The following is a 17,204-nucleotide window of genomic DNA, read 5'->3' on the forward strand; positions in this document are numbered from 1 at the left end:
AAAAAAAAAAGAAAAAAAAAAAAGTTATGACCAGAAGCTTGTGAGAGTCTAACCCTGTATTTTCCCCAGGAGCAGTGGTTCATATTTGCTAATTCAGTATTGAATTATTATTGGTTAATTCAGTGTTTATGGCAACTTTACAGAACATAATGGCTGTGAGGCCAGGTGCGGTGGCTCACGCCTGTAATCCCAGCACTTTGGGAGGCTCAGGTGGGAGGATCACTTGAGGTCAGGAGTTCGAGACCAGCCCGGCCAATGTGGTGAAACCCCGTCTCTACTAAAAATACAAAAAATTAGCTGGGCATGGTGGCGCGTGCCTGTAATCCCAGCTACTAGGGAGGCTGAGGCAGGAGAATCACTTGAACCTGGGAGGTGGAGGTTGCAGTGAGCCAAGACCACACCACTGAACTCCAGCCTGGGTGACAGAGCGAGCCTCATTCTCAGGACAACAAAAACATAAGCAGTGTGAATAACACTCATCGACTGTGTTTGTTATGAAAGGAGGCTCTGGGTCTGATATACTTGAAAATCACAGGGCAAGGGTGGCAGTTCCTGAGGCGGCAGGGAGAGGCACTCAGGGGACATGTGGATTCACAGTGTCAGCAAACACAGGGACGAGGGGTCCACTGTCCGGCTCTTTGCCCCTGTTTCTCTGGAGGTCAGCACTGGTGGCCGGTCAGAGCCGGCTCTGCATTCAGGAGCCTGAGCCTGTGACAGTGGCCCTGGGAAAGTCGGTGGGTCTCCCCATGGCCTCAAGAGCTCATGACCTGTTGTTGCCACAGTGTCTTAGGCTTTACTGGGGCTTTTGAGCTCACGGGGCACTTCCATACACCCCACTCCATCCCTACCACTCTGGTGAGCATACTTTCTCCAGTGTGCATGGGTCCAACCTAACTCATAATTGTTTTGTTGTTTGTTTGTTTTGAGACAGAGTCTCGCTGTCACCCAGGCTGGAGTGCAATGGCGCAATCTTGGCTCACTGCAACCTGCAACTCCTGGGTTCAAGTTATCCTCCTGCCTCAGCCTCCTGAATAGCTGGGACTACAGGTGCGTGCCACCAGACCTGGCTAATTTTTGTAATTTTTTGTAGAGATGGGAGTTTTGCCATGTTGCCCGGGCTGGTCTCAAACTCCTAAACTGAGGGGATCCTCCTGCCTCAGTCTCCCAAAGTGCTGGGATTAAAGATGTAAGCTGCCATGCCTAGTTGATTCATAATTGTTCATAGCTCCCCCTCTTGCTCTCAAAACTGTCCTAGTTTGGAAGACAAATTATATTGTCACCCCACTTATAACAAACTTGGAAGGAAGGCAGTAAGAAGGGGCCACACCCATGTCACTCTTGAGGAAACCGAGATATACGAAGAATTCCTTAACTTTCCTAAGGCTCCAAGCTGAGGGGGCAGCAGGGCCGGGATTTGAACTCGGGGCTCCAATCTCTGATGGAAAGCACACTGTGCCAAGCTCCAGCTGCTGGGCCGAGGGAAGACGCAAGGGAAACCTACCTGGTACAGCTCCTCCAGGGCCCTCTTCTCCTTCTGGAGCTTGGCGATGGAGTCTTCACGGAGCGAGAGGTCCCCGGTCAGGGTACGGACCTTGTGATCCAGGGCCTAGAAACCAGGGGAGGGAGAGAGGTACAGCCTTAAACCTGGAGGGAATCCTCAGCTTGGGTGTACCCTTGAGTCTCCTGGGAGCTTGAGAAATGCCAGTGCCCAGGGCATGTCCCAGACCAACCCAGTCAGAACCATGGGGGTGAAAGGGAGCAGCAAGAACCTTGGCTTCTCAAAGCATGGTCCCCGGACGTCAGCAGTGGCGTCCCCTAGGAGCATGCTAGAAATACAGACTCTCGGACTCCGCTGGGCCCTCCAGAGTCTGCACCTGACAGTATCCCCGGTGGTTTGTGTGTGCAGCAGAGCAGGAGAAGCTCAAGTTTAGGCGGAGCCCCCGCTTACCCTGCTGGAGAACCCCACCTACCTGCAATAGCAGGTAGTGCCCTTGGGACCAGGGGCCGGCCAGATGGCATCAGGAGCCAGGGCTTCCCCCAGGGAGCTGCTCAGAGGGGCAGCAACTGCTTGTTTGGGCAGAAATTCAACAGCTGAAGGTGGACACTTCACCGTGATGGGAACAGCTCTCAGTCCCCTTAGTCAGCTGCCCTGCCCAGCAGACCTGTCGGTAGTAACGGACATGTTCTCTGCCTTTGCCGTCCCATGCAGTGACACTTACCGCACGTGGCTGCTGAGCACCTGTAATGTGGCTTGTGCAACCGAGGAATTGCATTTTAGGTTGTAAATTAATGGATATGACAATAGCCTCATGTGGGCTGGGTGCAGTGCCTCTTGCCTGAAATCCCAGCACTTTGGGAGGCCAAGGCGGGCAGATCACCTGAGGTCAGGTGTTCAAGATGAGTCTGGCCAACATGGCGAAACCCTGTCTCCACTAAAAATACAAAAATTAGCTGGGCATGGTGGCGCCACACCTGTAGTTCCAGCTACTCAGGAGGCAGAGGTATGAAAATCACTGGAACCCGGGAGGGGGAGGTTGCAGTGAGCCGAGATCGCACCATTGCACTCCAGCCTGGGTGACAGAGTGAGAGTGAGACTCTGTCTCAAAACAAACGAAAAAGCTAAAAAAAAAAAAAAAAAAAAAAAACCAAAACACCACATGTGGTCAGTGGTCAGGGCACTGGGCGTAGCCACCATAGGGGCTTCAGGTATGGCCCCTGACGGTGGCCTGAGAAAAGCGTGGCAGGGCCCTGGCCTCTCCTCACCTGCTTCTCCTTCTCTGTCTTGGCCAGTGTGGTTTCCAGGCCCTCCAGGTCCCGCTTCAGGTCACTCAGCTCCCCCTCCAGCTTGCGCTTGGCAGCACTCAGCGAGGCCGCTGTGCCCTCTTCCTCCTCCAGCCGCTCCTGCATGTCTGAGATCTGGCTCTCCAGATCCATCTTGGTCTTCATCATCTGTGTCAGGCGCTCCTCTGCATCCATCAGGTTCTCTTGCTCCTGTTGGGAGAAAGAGCCCCGGTGGCAGGCAGGGTCCAGGCAAAGACCACACCAAGACACTGGACAAGCCTTGAGCTGAACAAATGTGTCCTGGGGGTTGGACAAGGGGCTGGGCTATCTCTGAGCTCCTTTTTTTTGTGTGTGTGTTTTTTTTTGAGTCAGGGTTTTGCTTTGTTGTTCAGGCTGGAATGCAGTGGTGTGATCACAGCTCACTGCAGTCTTGACCTCCTGGGCTCAAGCAATCCTCCCACCTCATCCTTCCAAGTAGCTGAGGCTACAGGTACACACTGCAATGCCCAGCTAAGTTTTTTATTTTTATTTTTGAAACAGGGTCTCGCTCTGTCACCCAGGCTGGGGTGCAATGGCACAATCATGGCTCATTGCAGTCTCGACCTTCTAGGCTTAAGCAATCCTCCCACTTCAGCCTCCTGAGTAACTGGGACTACAGATGTGCCACCATACCCGGCTAATTTTTAAACTTTTTTGTAGAGGTGGGGTTTCACTATGTTGCCCAGGCTGGTCTAGAACTCCTGGGCTCAAGCATTCCTCCTGCCTTGGCCTCCCAGAGTGTTGGGTTTACGGGCATGAACCATTGCACCTGGCCCAGGAGGATTCTTCCATCACTTTGGTCTTGCCCAGTCTCAGCCTCCACAAACAAAACGGGGATATCAGTTCAAGCAACTTCTCAGGGGTCTGAAGAGGATACTGAGAAATGATGTTGGAGGCCTTTGGGGACTGTGGAAAGAAAATGCAAGTGCCACACATACTCATGGCTGCAGAGACAGCCGTGGCAGAGCAGGGAGGACTGATGATGGAACTGGGCACCCTCCAGGCCTGGGTTTTCTACTAAGGGGCCTGGGACTTTGATCAAATCTCTAAATGTCTGCTGAACTGAGTTTTTCTACCCTGTATGACGCACGTGAAAATCGGGTGTCTTAACAGGGCGGCAGTGAGAGTCAAATCAGGGAAGGAATAGGAAAAGCTTTGCAAACCAGAAGGACCCCAGCAGTGAATTCACCATGGGACATTTAGTCAAGCATCCTTCAGAAATGACATCATTTATTCTTCCCTGCTGTGTTTCCCTGGACAGGTGAGGAAAAGGAGGCTTGGAGAGGGTAAATTGTCAAGTTCGTAGGGCAGAGCTCAGCCCTGATTCCAGGGGACGCTGTTCTCACCCCATCTTGTGGCCACCATCCCTGAACTTTCCCTGCAGGCAGGTCCTGTAGCTGTGTATGCCCAGCCTGCTGCTGTGTGCAAATAAGAGTTTGATGGAGACCAGGCACAAGGGCTCACACCTGTAATCCCAGCACTTTGGGAGGCCGAAATGGGAGTATCACTTGAAGCTGGGAGTTCAAGACCAGCCTGGGCAACAGTGAGACCCTGTCTCTACAAAAAATACAAAAAAATTAGCTGGGCGTGGTGGTATAGTCTCAGCTACTTGGGAGGCTGAGGTGGGAGGATCACTTGTGTCCAGGAGATGGAGGCTGCTGTGAGCTGTGATCAAGCCACCTCACTCCAACCTGGGCAACAGAGCAAGACCTTGTCCCTGTCTGTCTCTCTCTCTCTCTCTCTCTCTCTCTCTCTCTCTCTCTCTCTCTCTCTCTCACACACACACACACACATACACACACACACACACGAATTGGATGGAGACTTTTTGGTAGTTGGGTCGATGCTGGAGAATTTCCTGTGGTCGGGAGGGACATGGATTTTCAAAAGAGCTCGCCCTTCCTCCCTTCCAGGGTCCAGGCTGTACTGGGTTCCCCACCCTTCTCCCCGGCGACCCCACGTACAGCCTGCAGCTGAATGGTGAGGTCATTCTTCTCCTGGCTGAGCGTGGCTGTCTTCTCCTCCAGTTCCTTGACCTTGTTTACCAGCTCCTGGGTCTCGGCCATGGCTTTCCTGAGCTCCTCCTCCTTGGCCTTCATCTCCTCCTCTTGCCGAGCCACATTCAGGAGCGGCTTGACCTGGGCAATGAGCAACACCAAAGAGTGTTAGGAGAATGGGCTTTGCCAGGGGGTAAACGGAGGGCTGTGGAGTCTCTGCCTCAGGCGTGACCTCACGGCACCACTGTGGTGGGAAGCAGCTCTTGCTGTAACTCTGGGGTGGGGTCCCTCTCCACACATGCCACCAGGCTGAACTTGTGTAAAGCATCTCAAGAGAAGGCCCATCCTCACCTAGGACAATTCTTAGGATGCTCTTTAATCCTGAGTGACATGGAGTCAGGTGTCCTCAGCATCTGGGTGCCCCAAGGCTTACATCTGTTCTGCATGTTGTGTAGACACCAGGAGCCCCGGTGAAATCACAGCCTTGGGGTCCCCTCCCTCCTTCCTTCCCTACCGAATCCTCCCACTCTCTGGCGCTCTCAGTTTCTGTCTCTGTCTGTCTCATTTTGCTCTCTCTCTCTCACCCACTGTTTCTCTCTCTCTCTGTGTCTCTGTCTTTCTCATGCCATTCCTATCTCTGCCTCTCCTCAGTCTCTCTCTGTTGCTCTGCTCCCTCTGTTTTTCTCTCTCTCTGTCTCTCTTTCTCTGTGTCTCTTTCTCTGTCTCTCTCTCTGCCTGTCTCTCTGTTGTGCCAGCTCTCTCTCTCTCTCTCTCTCTCTCTTTCTCTCTCTCTCTCATTTTCTGTGTCGTTCTCTTTGTTTTTCTCTATGTGTGTGTCTCTCTCTCTGTCTCTTACTCTTTCTCTCTCTCTCTCTGTGTCTCTCACTTATTTCATCTTCTCTCTAACATGAAGTCCCACCTCTCGACTTGGCCTCGCAGGCCTTCCACAATGTAGCCCCTGCCCTCCTCCTTCACTGTGTCAGTTGACACTTCCCACCCTGGCCGGTGACCCTGCCCCTGTGTCTATAGGGCTGGGCCTTCTTTGCCATTTAGCCGGGAGCATTTGCTCCTACTCTGTACCCGCAGCACCCACAGGGACCTCTCTGTGCACTTGACCCTTCTCACCTATACTGGAGCACCAGGCTCCATCCAGTCCCACCACCCGTATTCTGCCCTGCATCTGCAAGCCCCTCAAAGACCTCCCTCCCATCCCTTGAGGGTTCCTAAAGCACCTAGCAGAGCTGGTGGGGCAGGTGCCCTGGGAACCACAGAAACATTATACCATAGATACAATAGATACATAGTCAATAGATACATTTCCCAGGAGGGAAAATGACCTAGACAGGGATTTGGGAGGAGGGACAGCCTGAGCCTCTTTTGAAAGATAACAGATAAACCTCGTTTGCTGCCAGCCTGGCTGTTGAGAATCTGAAATGTCACAGTGGCAAAGCTGGCATGAAAAGGTTGCAGTAACCACCATACCTTGCCACTGTGTAGCACTTTTTATTCAACGGAAACCTACTACAAGTGTTTTTTCATTGACCCAACCTATCCGGCTTTGTTAAATAAGATTAGAACTTAGAATACTAAGAGGAGAGGATTAAAAAAATAATAAACAATAAATAAAAATAAAAAGGCCGGGCACGATGGTTCATGCCTGTAATCCTGGCACTTTGGGAGGCTGAGGCGGGCGGACCACCTGAGGTCAGGAGTTCGAGACCAGCCTGGCCAACATGGTGAAATCCCATGTCTACTAAATATACAAAAAAATTAGTCAGGTGTGGTGGTGGGTGCCTTAATCCCAGCTACTCAGGAGGCTGAGGCAGGAGAATCGCTTGAACCCGGGAGGCAGAGGTTGCAGTGAGCCAGATCGTGCCACTGCACTCCAGCCTGAGCAACAGAGCAAGATTTTGTCTCAACAGCAACAACAACAACTAATTAGAACAGGACCTTGCTCTGTCAGGTCTAATTAGTAACGAGCAGGGGAGTTCACAGCTGTTCCTACCATGTCTTGCTCAGAAGGAACCTTAAAGGCCATTGGCCTGGGTCTTCCCAGAGTCTAATTGTATACCAAGGGATCTGGTAAGATGCATTCAAGCATAGACAGCCTTTGATTTGAGTTGTGACATAGTTACTTTCAAGGTAATTTAAAAAATGAAAAAGAACAAATCCACAATTTTGTGGATAACATTTGCTTAGGATGAGGTTAAAGCAGGTAAGACTGCAAAGTTTCCTTTTAAAGTAAAATTTGTGGCTGGGAACAGTGGCTCACACCTGTAATTCCAGGGGGCTGGGGAGTATCACTTGAGGTCAGGAGTTCAAGACTGGCTGAGGTAATGTAGCAAGACCCTCTCTCTACAAAAAGTTTAAAAATGAGCTGGGTGGGTGCTGTGTACCTGTAATCTCAGCCATTTGGGAGGGCGAGGTGGGAGGATTGCTTGAGGCCAGGAGTTTGAGACCAGCCTGGGCAACATAGCAAGACCCTGTCTCTTCAAAAACAAAAATTAAAGATTAGCTGGGCATAGTGGCACACACCTATAGTCCCAGCTATTTGGGAGGCTGAGGTGGAAGGATTGCTTGAGCCCAAGAGTTTGAGGCTGCAGTGAGCTATGATTGCATCACTGTACTCCAGCCTGGGCAACAGAGTGAGACCCTGTCTGAATATTTTTTTTTTTTTTCCCAAAATAAAAAAGCGAGGCCAGGTGCAGCGACTCACATCTATAATCCCAGCAGCACTTTGGGAGGCCAAATCAGGCGGATCACCTGAGGTCAGGAGTTTGAGACCGGCCTGGCCAACATGGTAAAACCCTGTCTCTACTAAAAATACAAAAATTAGCCAGGTATGGTGGCAGATGCTTGTAATCCCAGATACTCAGGAGGCTGAGGCAGGAAAATAACTTGAACCCGGGAGGCGGAGGTTACGGTGAGCCGAGATTGCGCCACCGCACTCCAGCCTGGGTGACAGAGTGAGACTCCATCTCAAAAAAAAAAAAAAAAAAAAAAAGTGAATTAATGTAAAGAAAGGTGAGTCATGGAACAGGCGGGGAAAGCCAGGCGGCACCTGCAATGCCTGGCCTTTGAGACATGCTCATCTAGATTCCTCTCCAATCCCAGGTCCTCCAGGGCCGGCCTGTGTATGGATACATTTGGGGAAGCAGAACTTACTATTCCTCCCTTTCCATTTGTGGTGGGTGCTGATTGTTAGCCAGTTCTTTCCCACGGGGAGTGTAAAGAAACTTCCTTGTGAGCTATGGAGGACTCAGGGCCACCCGAGATGACTCAGAGCCTGTCCCCACCCTCTGCGGGTCCTCCTTTCTCCTGAACACAGCTGCCTGGTGCCTGACTCCCTCCTCTGGTGCCCAGGGACATGTTCCCTCTTAATGGTGGCCCCAGCACAGGTGTGACTGGACCCACGTGCAGTGCCATGGCTGGTGGCTTCCTGCCTTGGTTGAGGGTGGCCTGGCTGCTTGGGACTTCTGTGGGTCCTACCAGCTGGCTGACTCACATACCACACTCACTGCTGTTTCGGAAGAACAGGAAATGAGAGGTCAGACCTTATTTCCCGAGGTTCCTCCAGCTCTAAGCCAAGAACTCACTGGAGTTGAAGATGCCTCAACATGCCCAGGGGCAAGGAGTCAATAATTAAGCTCACTTTTTTTGGTGGGGGTGGTATGGCACTCTCTATCTTAAGTGGATTTTATTTTGAGGGATGAGATGGAAGGCAGAAAGACACTTCCTCTCCTCTCCTTTCCTCTCTCCCTTCTTTTCCTCTTTCCCTTCCTTTCCTCTCTCCCTTCCTTTCCTCTCTCCCTTCCTTTCCTCTCTCTCTTCCTTTCCTCTCTCTCTTCCTTTCCTCTCTCTCTTCCTTTCTTTTCTTTTGAAATGGGGTCTCACTGTGTTGCCCAGGCTGGTCTCAAACTCCCGGCCTCAAGCAATCCTCCTGCCTCAGCCTCCCAAAGGGCTGGGATTACAGGTATGAGCCACTGTGCCTGGCCCCATGATTTTTCTTAGGGAGGAACTAGTCCCTGTCTGGACAGAGGCTAGATTTTGTCTCTAAGGTGCCCTCATTTTCAAACTGTTCTTGCAGCCTCTCCCGAGGGGCACCTCCGTCCAGGATCGAGCCCTCACCCAGCCCACAGGCAGCAGCAGTCCCCACTGGCCTGGCCCCTCGGCCCTCACCTTGTTATACAGCTTCCACCAGCCCCAGAAACGGAGCTGCAGGAACTTGCGCACATTCCGCTGAACGACTTTCAGGCCCATTCTGTGAAGAGAATCCAGGGTTGAATGGGTTACAATGAAGGTGTTAGGACCTGGCTTCCCTGGGGAAGGAGCAGGGCCTGGAAATAGAAGCCAGCAGATCTGCTTTGTCCAGACACCAAAGTGCTTTCTCAAGACCCAGCATTGCCCATGTGGTCTGGGGCAGGGAGACTCACGTTGGGGTCAGAGCTTAGCAGCACGATAAAGGAACTGAAGTGAACCCTGATGGAACCAGGTCCCTCCCACATGGCACCAGGCTGAGACAGACCAGTCATTGACTCCTGCATTTTCCCTCCTCCCCCAGATCACCCATTAGTCTCTGAATCCCACGGATCTGCAAAGATGCTGAAATCCACCCATGTCTTGTTCCCTGCAGCTTCATTCAACTGCCATTTATTGAGGACCTCCTGTGCACCAAGGCCCTGGGCTGAATCAGGCCAAGATCCCTCACATCAGCCCCTAACTGGTGTCCCTGCCTTCAGTCCAGGGCTGCAGGTAGCCTGCTGATGGGAACAGAAATTCATTACTAATTCTATGGCCACAAAGAAATAGAGTGAATCACAGGTCATCTGGGATGGACCTAACTTTTTTTTTTTTTTTTTTTTTTTTGAGACAGGGTCTCACTGTGTTGCCCAGGCTAGAGGGCAATGGTGCAATTGTGGCTTACTGGAACTTTGTACTCCCTGGTTCAAGCGATCCTCTTGCCTCAGCCTCCAAAGTAGCTGGGACTACAGGCATGCACCACCACCGCTATTTTTTTTTTTTTTTTTTTTTTTTTTGTAGAGATGGGATCTTCCTATCTACTGTTGCCCAGGCTGGTCTCAAACTCCTGAGCTCAAGTGATCTCCCACCTTGGCTTCTCAAAGTGCTGGGATTACAGGTATGAGCTACCAGACCTGGCCGGACCCGGCCATTTTTAAATTACCAGGTTAGGGAGATGGCTGAACAACATGATTCGAAGGGCAGGTATGTGGAGTGAGAATTGCTGAGTTCTAATCCTGGCTCTGCATGAACCTGTCCCAGTTCCTTAACCTCTCAGACTTCAGTTTCCACATCTGTAAAGTGGGGGTACTGGCCGTACCATGCCCCTCTCACAGCATCATTACGTGAATCAAGTAAGAGGAAGGCTGTGAAAGTGACTTGAAACTGTAAAGAGAGGGTTTATATTAGTTGTTTCCTGTTAGGGGTTAAGCTGTGTCCTCTGAAAGGATATGTTGAAGTCCTAACCGCCAATACCTAGGAAGGGAACCGTGTTTGGGAATAGGGTCTCAGCAAATGTAACTAGTTAAGATGAGGTGGTCATACTGGAGTGAGGTGGACCCTAATTCAATGATTGGTGTCCATATAAAAAGAGGGAAGATGGGCTGGGTGCAGTGGTTCACGCCTGTAATCCCAACACTTTGAGAAGCTGAGGCAGGTGGATTGCTTGAGCCCAGGAGTTTGAGATGAGCCTGGGCAACATAGGGAGACCTTGTCTCTACTAAAAAAAAAAAAAAAAAAAAATTAGCCAGGTGTGGTACTGTGCACCTGTAGTCCTAGCTACTCAGGAGACTGAGGTGGGAAGATCAAGCCCAAGAGGTTGAGGCTGCAGTGAGCTATGATCACACCACTGTACTCCAGCCTGGGCCACAGAGCAAGACCCCATCCCCCCTCAAAATTAAAATTTAAGGCGATGGATATCCCAGTTATCCTGATTTTGTTATATCACTGTATCAAGTTATCACATAAAACCCAAAATATGCATATCTATTAGGTATCAGTAAAAAATGTTTAAAAAATTCCTGTCATTTGAAACCACCCAGTGTGTGAACTTGGTTGCAGCAGCTCTGAGACACAGGGTTCTGAGAGACAGGGTTCCTTTTTTTCTTTTTTTTTTTGAGACAGAGTTTTGTTTCTGTCGCCCAGGCTGGAGTGCAATGGCACGATTGCGGCTCACTGCAACCTCCGCCTCCCGGGTTCAAGCGATTCTCATGCCTCAACCTCCCGAGTAGCTGGAATCGTAGGTGCCCACCAGCATGCCCAGCTAATTTTTGTATTTTTTGTAGAGACGGGGTTTCACCATGTTGGCCAGGCTGGTCTCGAACTCCTGACCTCAGGTCATCTGCCCACCTCGGCCTCCCAATGTGCTGGGATTACAGGCATGAGCCACCACACCTGGCCAGCCACACGGGGTTCTTTGTGCCATCAAAGATGTTGGCATCCACCCCTTGCCCACCACGCGGTGTGGCTAGTGGAGCTGGCCCTGAGTACTTGTGGCTCCTCTGGGCCTTCGTGTCGGTGTTTGTTCCAGCAAACAGTACCTTCGTTCCAGCATCTTCTTGAACTCCACCCTCATGAGGAAGCCCCGGAGGCGACACTGCAGCATCGTCATGATCTTGGCCAGACGCTCGTCCCTCATGTCCTCAAGCCTGGCCAGGATGCCCGCACGGAAGAACACCTGGGGGAAAGACGACACGCCTTTGAAAAAGCCTGGCTGTCACCGATGGCAGCCACTTGGGGGAGCTTTAAATCAAAGAAGGGTTTTTGTTTTTCGTTGTTTTGTTTTTGTGTTTTTGAGCAAGGATCTCTCTCTCTCATCCAGGCTGGAGTGCAGTGGTGTCATTACGGATCACTGCAGCCTCGACCTCCCGAGCTTAAGCAATCCTCCCATCTCAGTCTCCCGAGTAGCTGAAACTACAGGTACATACCACCATGCCTGGCTAAATTTATTATTATTATTGTAGAGATATGTTATCCAGGCTGGGCCTCCCAAAGTACTGGGATTACAGGCATGTGCCACCATGTCCAGCTAATTAAAAAAATTTTTTTCTGAGATGAGGTCTGGCTATGTTGCCCAGGCTGTCCTTGAACTCCTGGACTCAAGTGATCTTCCTACCTCAGCCTCCCAAAAGGCAGGAATTATAGGCATAAGCCACCATGCCCCGCCTATTGATGTTTTAAAAATCCCCCCAGGCCAGGCATGATGACTCACACCTGTCATCCCAGTGCCTTGGGAGGCCAAGGAGGGTGGATCATGAGATCAGGAGTTTGAGACCAGCCTGGCCAACATGGTGAAACCCCATCTCTATTAAAAATACAAAAAATTAGCCAGGCGTGCTGGCAGGTGCCTGTAATCCCAGCTACTCGGGAGGCTGAGGCAGGAGAATCACTTGAACCTGGGAGGCAGAGGTTGCAGTGAGCCAAGACAGTGCCACTGCACTCCAGCCTGGGAAACAGAGTGAGACTCCGTCTCAAAACAAAACAAAACAAAACCAAACTCCCCAGATGAGTCTAATGTATACCCAAGGTTGAGAACTTTGTTCTAGAGAAACTCCTGCACAGGGCCATGAGCAAGGATGTTCACAGCAGCACTGCAGTACCGTGTGGCAGTGACAATGTCACCTACCAATGAGGATGAAGCTTAGAAACATGGCAAAGCGATAAAATCACATCATGGAGGAATGTCACAGAGGGTGTGTCAAGTATGATACTTCCAAGAAGCTCAAAACCAAGCACGACCTGCAGGCATATGTGCTCAAGCTATTTTTGAAAGGTAAGGAAATGAGCCAGGTGGTGTGGCTTATGCCTGTAATCCCAACACTTTGGGAGGCCGAGGTGGGAGGATCGCTTGAGCCCAGGAGTTGGAGAATAGCCTTGGCAACATAGTGAGACCCAATCTATAAAAAATACAAAAATTAGCCAGGTGTGGAGGTGTGCACCTGTAGTCCCAGCTACTTGGGAGGCTGAGGTGGGAGAATCGCTTGAGCCCAGCAGTTTGAAGCTGCAGTGAGCTGTGATCGTGTCACTGCACTTCAGCCTGGATGACAGAGCAAGAGCATGTCTCTTAAGAAAAAAAAAAAAAGAACGGTTCATGTCAAAATTCAAGACAGGGTTACTCCTGGGGGTGGGAAGCGGGTGGGGGAGGAAAGACATGTAAGGTTGACATTCTGGGCTTTTCAGTGGGTTCACAGGGTGCTGGTTTTATTATTATGCTTCATAATGTAACACCTTTTTACAGGCTTCAAATAGGACATGATAGAAACTTTTAGAAGGAGAGAAGGTGCCAGGAGACCTGCATTCTGCCCTCAGCCTGCCTTGGATGTGCTGTGTGTCTGACTGTGGTTAAGTCACTGTCCTTTTGGAGGACCTAGGCCTCCTCTCTTGTTGGGGGAGAATGCCGCCTGCAGGGCCCCTTGGACCTCTGAGCTGCAGGAGCCCAAGATGCCACACGGGTCCAGGGAGGACAGCACCCAGCTGAGCCACTGTGGGCAAAAGATGAGGAAGAATGCTCTCTGCCCCCTAAAAGGCCCCTAAGGAGCTAGACATCGCAAGGTAGAGAAATCAGGCTTGATGTCATAAAACGTTTCCTGATATTTCAAAATTAATTGGCGTTGAGGTTTGGTCTTTGAAACAAGCATGTGGCTGGGGGTGGGGCCCACCTGAGCCAACTCCAAACATAGGAACACCATTTGCAGTCAGAACCATCCTGTTCTTTGTTCTGCTCCTGCTGCCGGTCTGCCTAGTCCTCAGGGAGCAAAAGTGTCCCCAGCAGCCCTGGGCCTTCCCCTGGAACTGACGTGCCTAATGCAACCCTTGTACAACAGCAGGATGCTGTCTGTTTGGCCAGGTGGCAAATGGGCCAGATTCTGAGCTGTGCCAGATTCTGAGATACCAGCTCCGGCTTCCCTGGCCACATGACCGGCGCCAGTGGGCCTGATGCCGACTAGCTGTGTCCCGCCTCGTTCTGTGAAGTTGGGCATGCCATCTCCACCCCCTCTCCAGGCTTTCTTAAGTTCCCCATCTGTCAAGGGTGGGTGGGGAAAGGAGGGGCCTGCTGGTTTCTAAGATTCTTTCCAGCTCAAGTATTCAACGATCCTGTCTTCAAACCTCGAGTATCCCCCGCAAGTCAATCTAGCTATTTACAGCACATCTTAATTGTGAAGGAGGCCAAAACAAACAGTTCCGGCAGGTTCTAGGGCAGTGTTACAATTCCACACACACAGTGTTATAAAGCAAGCTCCAGGGAGTGAGGGACTCATTCAATTCTCTTCACTGTGTGTCCCTAGAGCCTGGAACCGTGCCTGGCACACAGTAGGCACACCATAAGTGTTTGCTGAGTGACCAGATGTGTTAGAGGCACAGGCATGCTGGAAGCTTTCATGCCAAGCCTGCGTCATGCTTGAGAACTTGGAGAGAGAAATGATCTGCTCCAGGCAGCACAGAGGTAGGCTTTGAGCCCAACTCTCCTGACTGCAAAGCCAGTGAACCTCCTGTGTCACGGGGCGATCATGTTGGGGTGCAGTCTGTTGGTGGGGGGCAGGTGGGGCGGCTGTGGAAGGACGTCTGGCACCACTGGCCTGGCCAGCCTTTACAACCCCACCAGGATGCTGCGGGGCCAGGAAATGGGATAGACCCAGGGCAACTCAGGCCCCATGAGTCAGGAGCAGGAGGCTGCTCTGTCTGAGTCAGTCCCGACTCAGCCGCCGGCTCAGAGCTGGGCTTACAGTGCTTCATTGTCCAGGTTCTGCCCAAGCAAACTTCCCCATGGGTCAGATCCGGGACCTTGATTCTAATTGGCCCTTTTTATTCTTGGAAACTCAGGGCTCAGGCCAGGTGCAGTGGCTTATGCCTGTAATCCCAGCGCTTTGGGAGGCTGAGGCAGGAGGATTGCTTGAGCCCAGGAGTTTGAGACCAGCCTGGGCAACAGAGTGAGACCCCATCTCTATAAATAATTAAAAAAATTAACTGGGTGTGATGGTGTATGCCTTAAGTCCCAGCTACTTGGGAGGCTGAAGCAGGAGGATCACTTGAGCCTGGGAGTTCCAGGTTGTAGTGAGCTATGATTGTGCCATTGCACTCCAGGAAGACCCTGTCTCAAACAAAACAGTCGGGTTCTAAGAAATATTCTACCATGATTGACTTCCCCTCTGAGCTGAACTGGGTTCTATGCATGTTGCCTCTAATCTCCCCAAATTCTATGAGACTTGCATGATCAACCCTGATTTTTCAGGAAACTGATACTCTCAGCAACTGGCAGACTTGCCCAAAGCAGGCCATTGGTCAGTGACCAGGTGGAATGCATACCCCAAAGCCCACCTTCTTGGGAAAAGGCTGAGGGGGTGTGTAGGGGGAGACCGCCCACCAGACCCTACCTTGGTGTGTCCAATTTTGTATTCGTTCACATCCAGGTCAATGGCTGCAAGAAGCAGCTCCGAGGCCTTTTTGTTGTCCACGAACCCCTGGGGAATCACGTTGGGGTTCAGCACTTGGTACCTGGCAGGACAGAGATGATTGACAGTCATCACTGTGCCCAAGCCGACAGCACATAAAACATGTTCATGCGGTTATCTGCTGGTCTTTGGGATGGACTTTGGACAGGGACTAGACTTGTTTGACAGATGTCCCAGGGAGGCAGAGAGATGAGATCAATAGGAGGCTTTGGAATAAGGGCTCTAGCTTGGGAGTGGACATTGGTGTGGGTTAGGGGTATAGGGAGAAGCTGTTTCTAGAAATGAAGACACCAAAATTCCTTCCTGATAGAGGTTGAAGTTGAGAAAAGGGCATTGACTCAGATATCAGAAAAGAGCTTTTTTTTAAAATTTATTTTTTATTTATTTATTTTTTATCCTGACCTGTGAGCAGCCCCCTTTGTGATCTTGGATGCAAAAGTCCCCATTTGGGGACTTCAGAGGGGCTTGGATAAGGTGACCTCTAGTGACCTTTCCTGATCCATCAATCTGTGGTCTTATGTTCTAGGAAGTTACAGGAGGTAGAAGAAGATCATTTCTAAGGTGGAGGTATTAGTTACCCAGTGTTCCTCCAGAAGCCCTGAGGTAAGAATTCAAGTGCAAGTAGTTTACCTGGAAAGTGGCAGAGTGGGGAATGGGCAGAAAGCCAATAAAAGGCACGTTATGGAGGCAGTTAGCACAACAAGCAACCAAAGCTTAATGCTGCTTGGGATCACTGGGAGCCACAGTGTGAGTATTTACACCATGGAAATGGGCAGACACTAGCAATCAGCGCTTCTTTTTTCAGACCAGGGAGCCCTTGTTAAACATTTACCAACACACTGCTATCTGAGCACATGTGTGGAAAATGTCTCAGACTTAGCCACCTGAAGGATGAGGGAGCTGAGGTATTTATACACCAGCTCTCCTCAGTCACTGATTGAGGGCTCCTTCTAGGGAGGCGTTAATTCCCAGGACAGCTTGCCAAGGATGGGTAAAAAAGCATCCAGCAGCCAAGAAATGCAAGGGTTGGCAGTTGAAATTTGGGCCAGCATCTATGGCCATACCTCCCTGAACATACCCAATCTCATCTGAAATTTGGGCCAGTGTGTACTAAGGTAGTGACTGACAGTGAGGTGGTATTGACAGAGCACCATTGTGTCTGCTGCAGTGGGATGTGACTTATCAATTGGTCAACTTCTGGGCGTCTAAGCCTTGCACCGAGGGAGACATCACTCACCTCTGTTTGAACTCCGGGTACTGCAGCCTGTTTGGGAAGCCCTTCCTGCAGATACGGATGCCTTCCAGGACACCATTGCAAGCTAGCTGGTGCATGATCAGGTGGGCATCCACCACACCTGCCAAGGGGGAGGGTGCAAGATGGAGAATCCCTCCTCTGGGGTGGGACAGGCCAGTCCTGGCCATTCAAGAAAGCTGAAATGAGCATCTGTGCCATCATCCCCAGGCTTCTCCTGTCACTGTCCTGGAGGCCCCGTCTCCCACCATTTGACCAATGCCCAAAAGCTCCCCTGAGTTTGATTTCCAGCTGGTTGGGCACTATTCTGCTTTATAAAGCAGCTAGAATATGATTCTTGGATGACCCATTGTTAAGATTTCTCTCCGAGCCTTGTTTTGCCCCCATCAGCCTTGGTGATGAAAGGTGGACTTAATTTGGAATGAAAACTAACTTCATAGAACCTCAGGACTTCCAACAGGGAGCCGTGACCCCACAACATACCCGATTGCTTAAACTCATTGGGGACAATACAGCGGACAAAATGGGGTGCGGTGCTATGGAGGGTGGTCATCAGCTTGTTCAGCTGCTCCTGGGGTTGGAGGATAGAGAATGAGTGAGTGAAACTTTGCATTGATGTTGCAGGACATTTGCACCCAGGAGAGGTATTTTATTTAGAATTTATTCACT

At 50.8% G+C, this 17,204-nt stretch overlaps 1 protein-coding gene across 1 annotated transcript in view; it reads right to left on the minus strand.

Annotated features, from left to right (window-relative positions):
* The window catches only part of LOC104672077 (myosin-16), a 76,405-nt gene that overhangs the window by 31,517 nt on the left and 27,684 nt on the right, over positions 1-17,204 (minus strand). Inside the window, exons 16-23 of the mRNA XM_010375762.2 lie at positions 17,019-17,106; positions 16,521-16,638; positions 15,206-15,326; positions 11,375-11,511; positions 8,997-9,078; positions 4,785-4,958; positions 2,764-2,991; positions 1,502-1,606 (exon numbers count right to left, since the gene is read on the minus strand). Coding sequence (XP_010374064.2) covers positions 1,502-1,606; positions 2,764-2,991; positions 4,785-4,958; positions 8,997-9,078; positions 11,375-11,511; positions 15,206-15,326; positions 16,521-16,638; positions 17,019-17,106 — 1,053 coding nt within the window. The remainder of the gene's footprint in view (positions 1-1,501; positions 1,607-2,763; positions 2,992-4,784; positions 4,959-8,996; positions 9,079-11,374; positions 11,512-15,205; positions 15,327-16,520; positions 16,639-17,018; positions 17,107-17,204) is intronic.

The sequence above is a fragment of the Rhinopithecus roxellana genome, chromosome 6 (genome assembly GCF_007565055.1).
Source record: "Rhinopithecus roxellana isolate Shanxi Qingling chromosome 6, ASM756505v1, whole genome shotgun sequence".
Taxonomy (NCBI): domain Eukaryota; kingdom Metazoa; phylum Chordata; class Mammalia; order Primates; family Cercopithecidae; genus Rhinopithecus; species Rhinopithecus roxellana.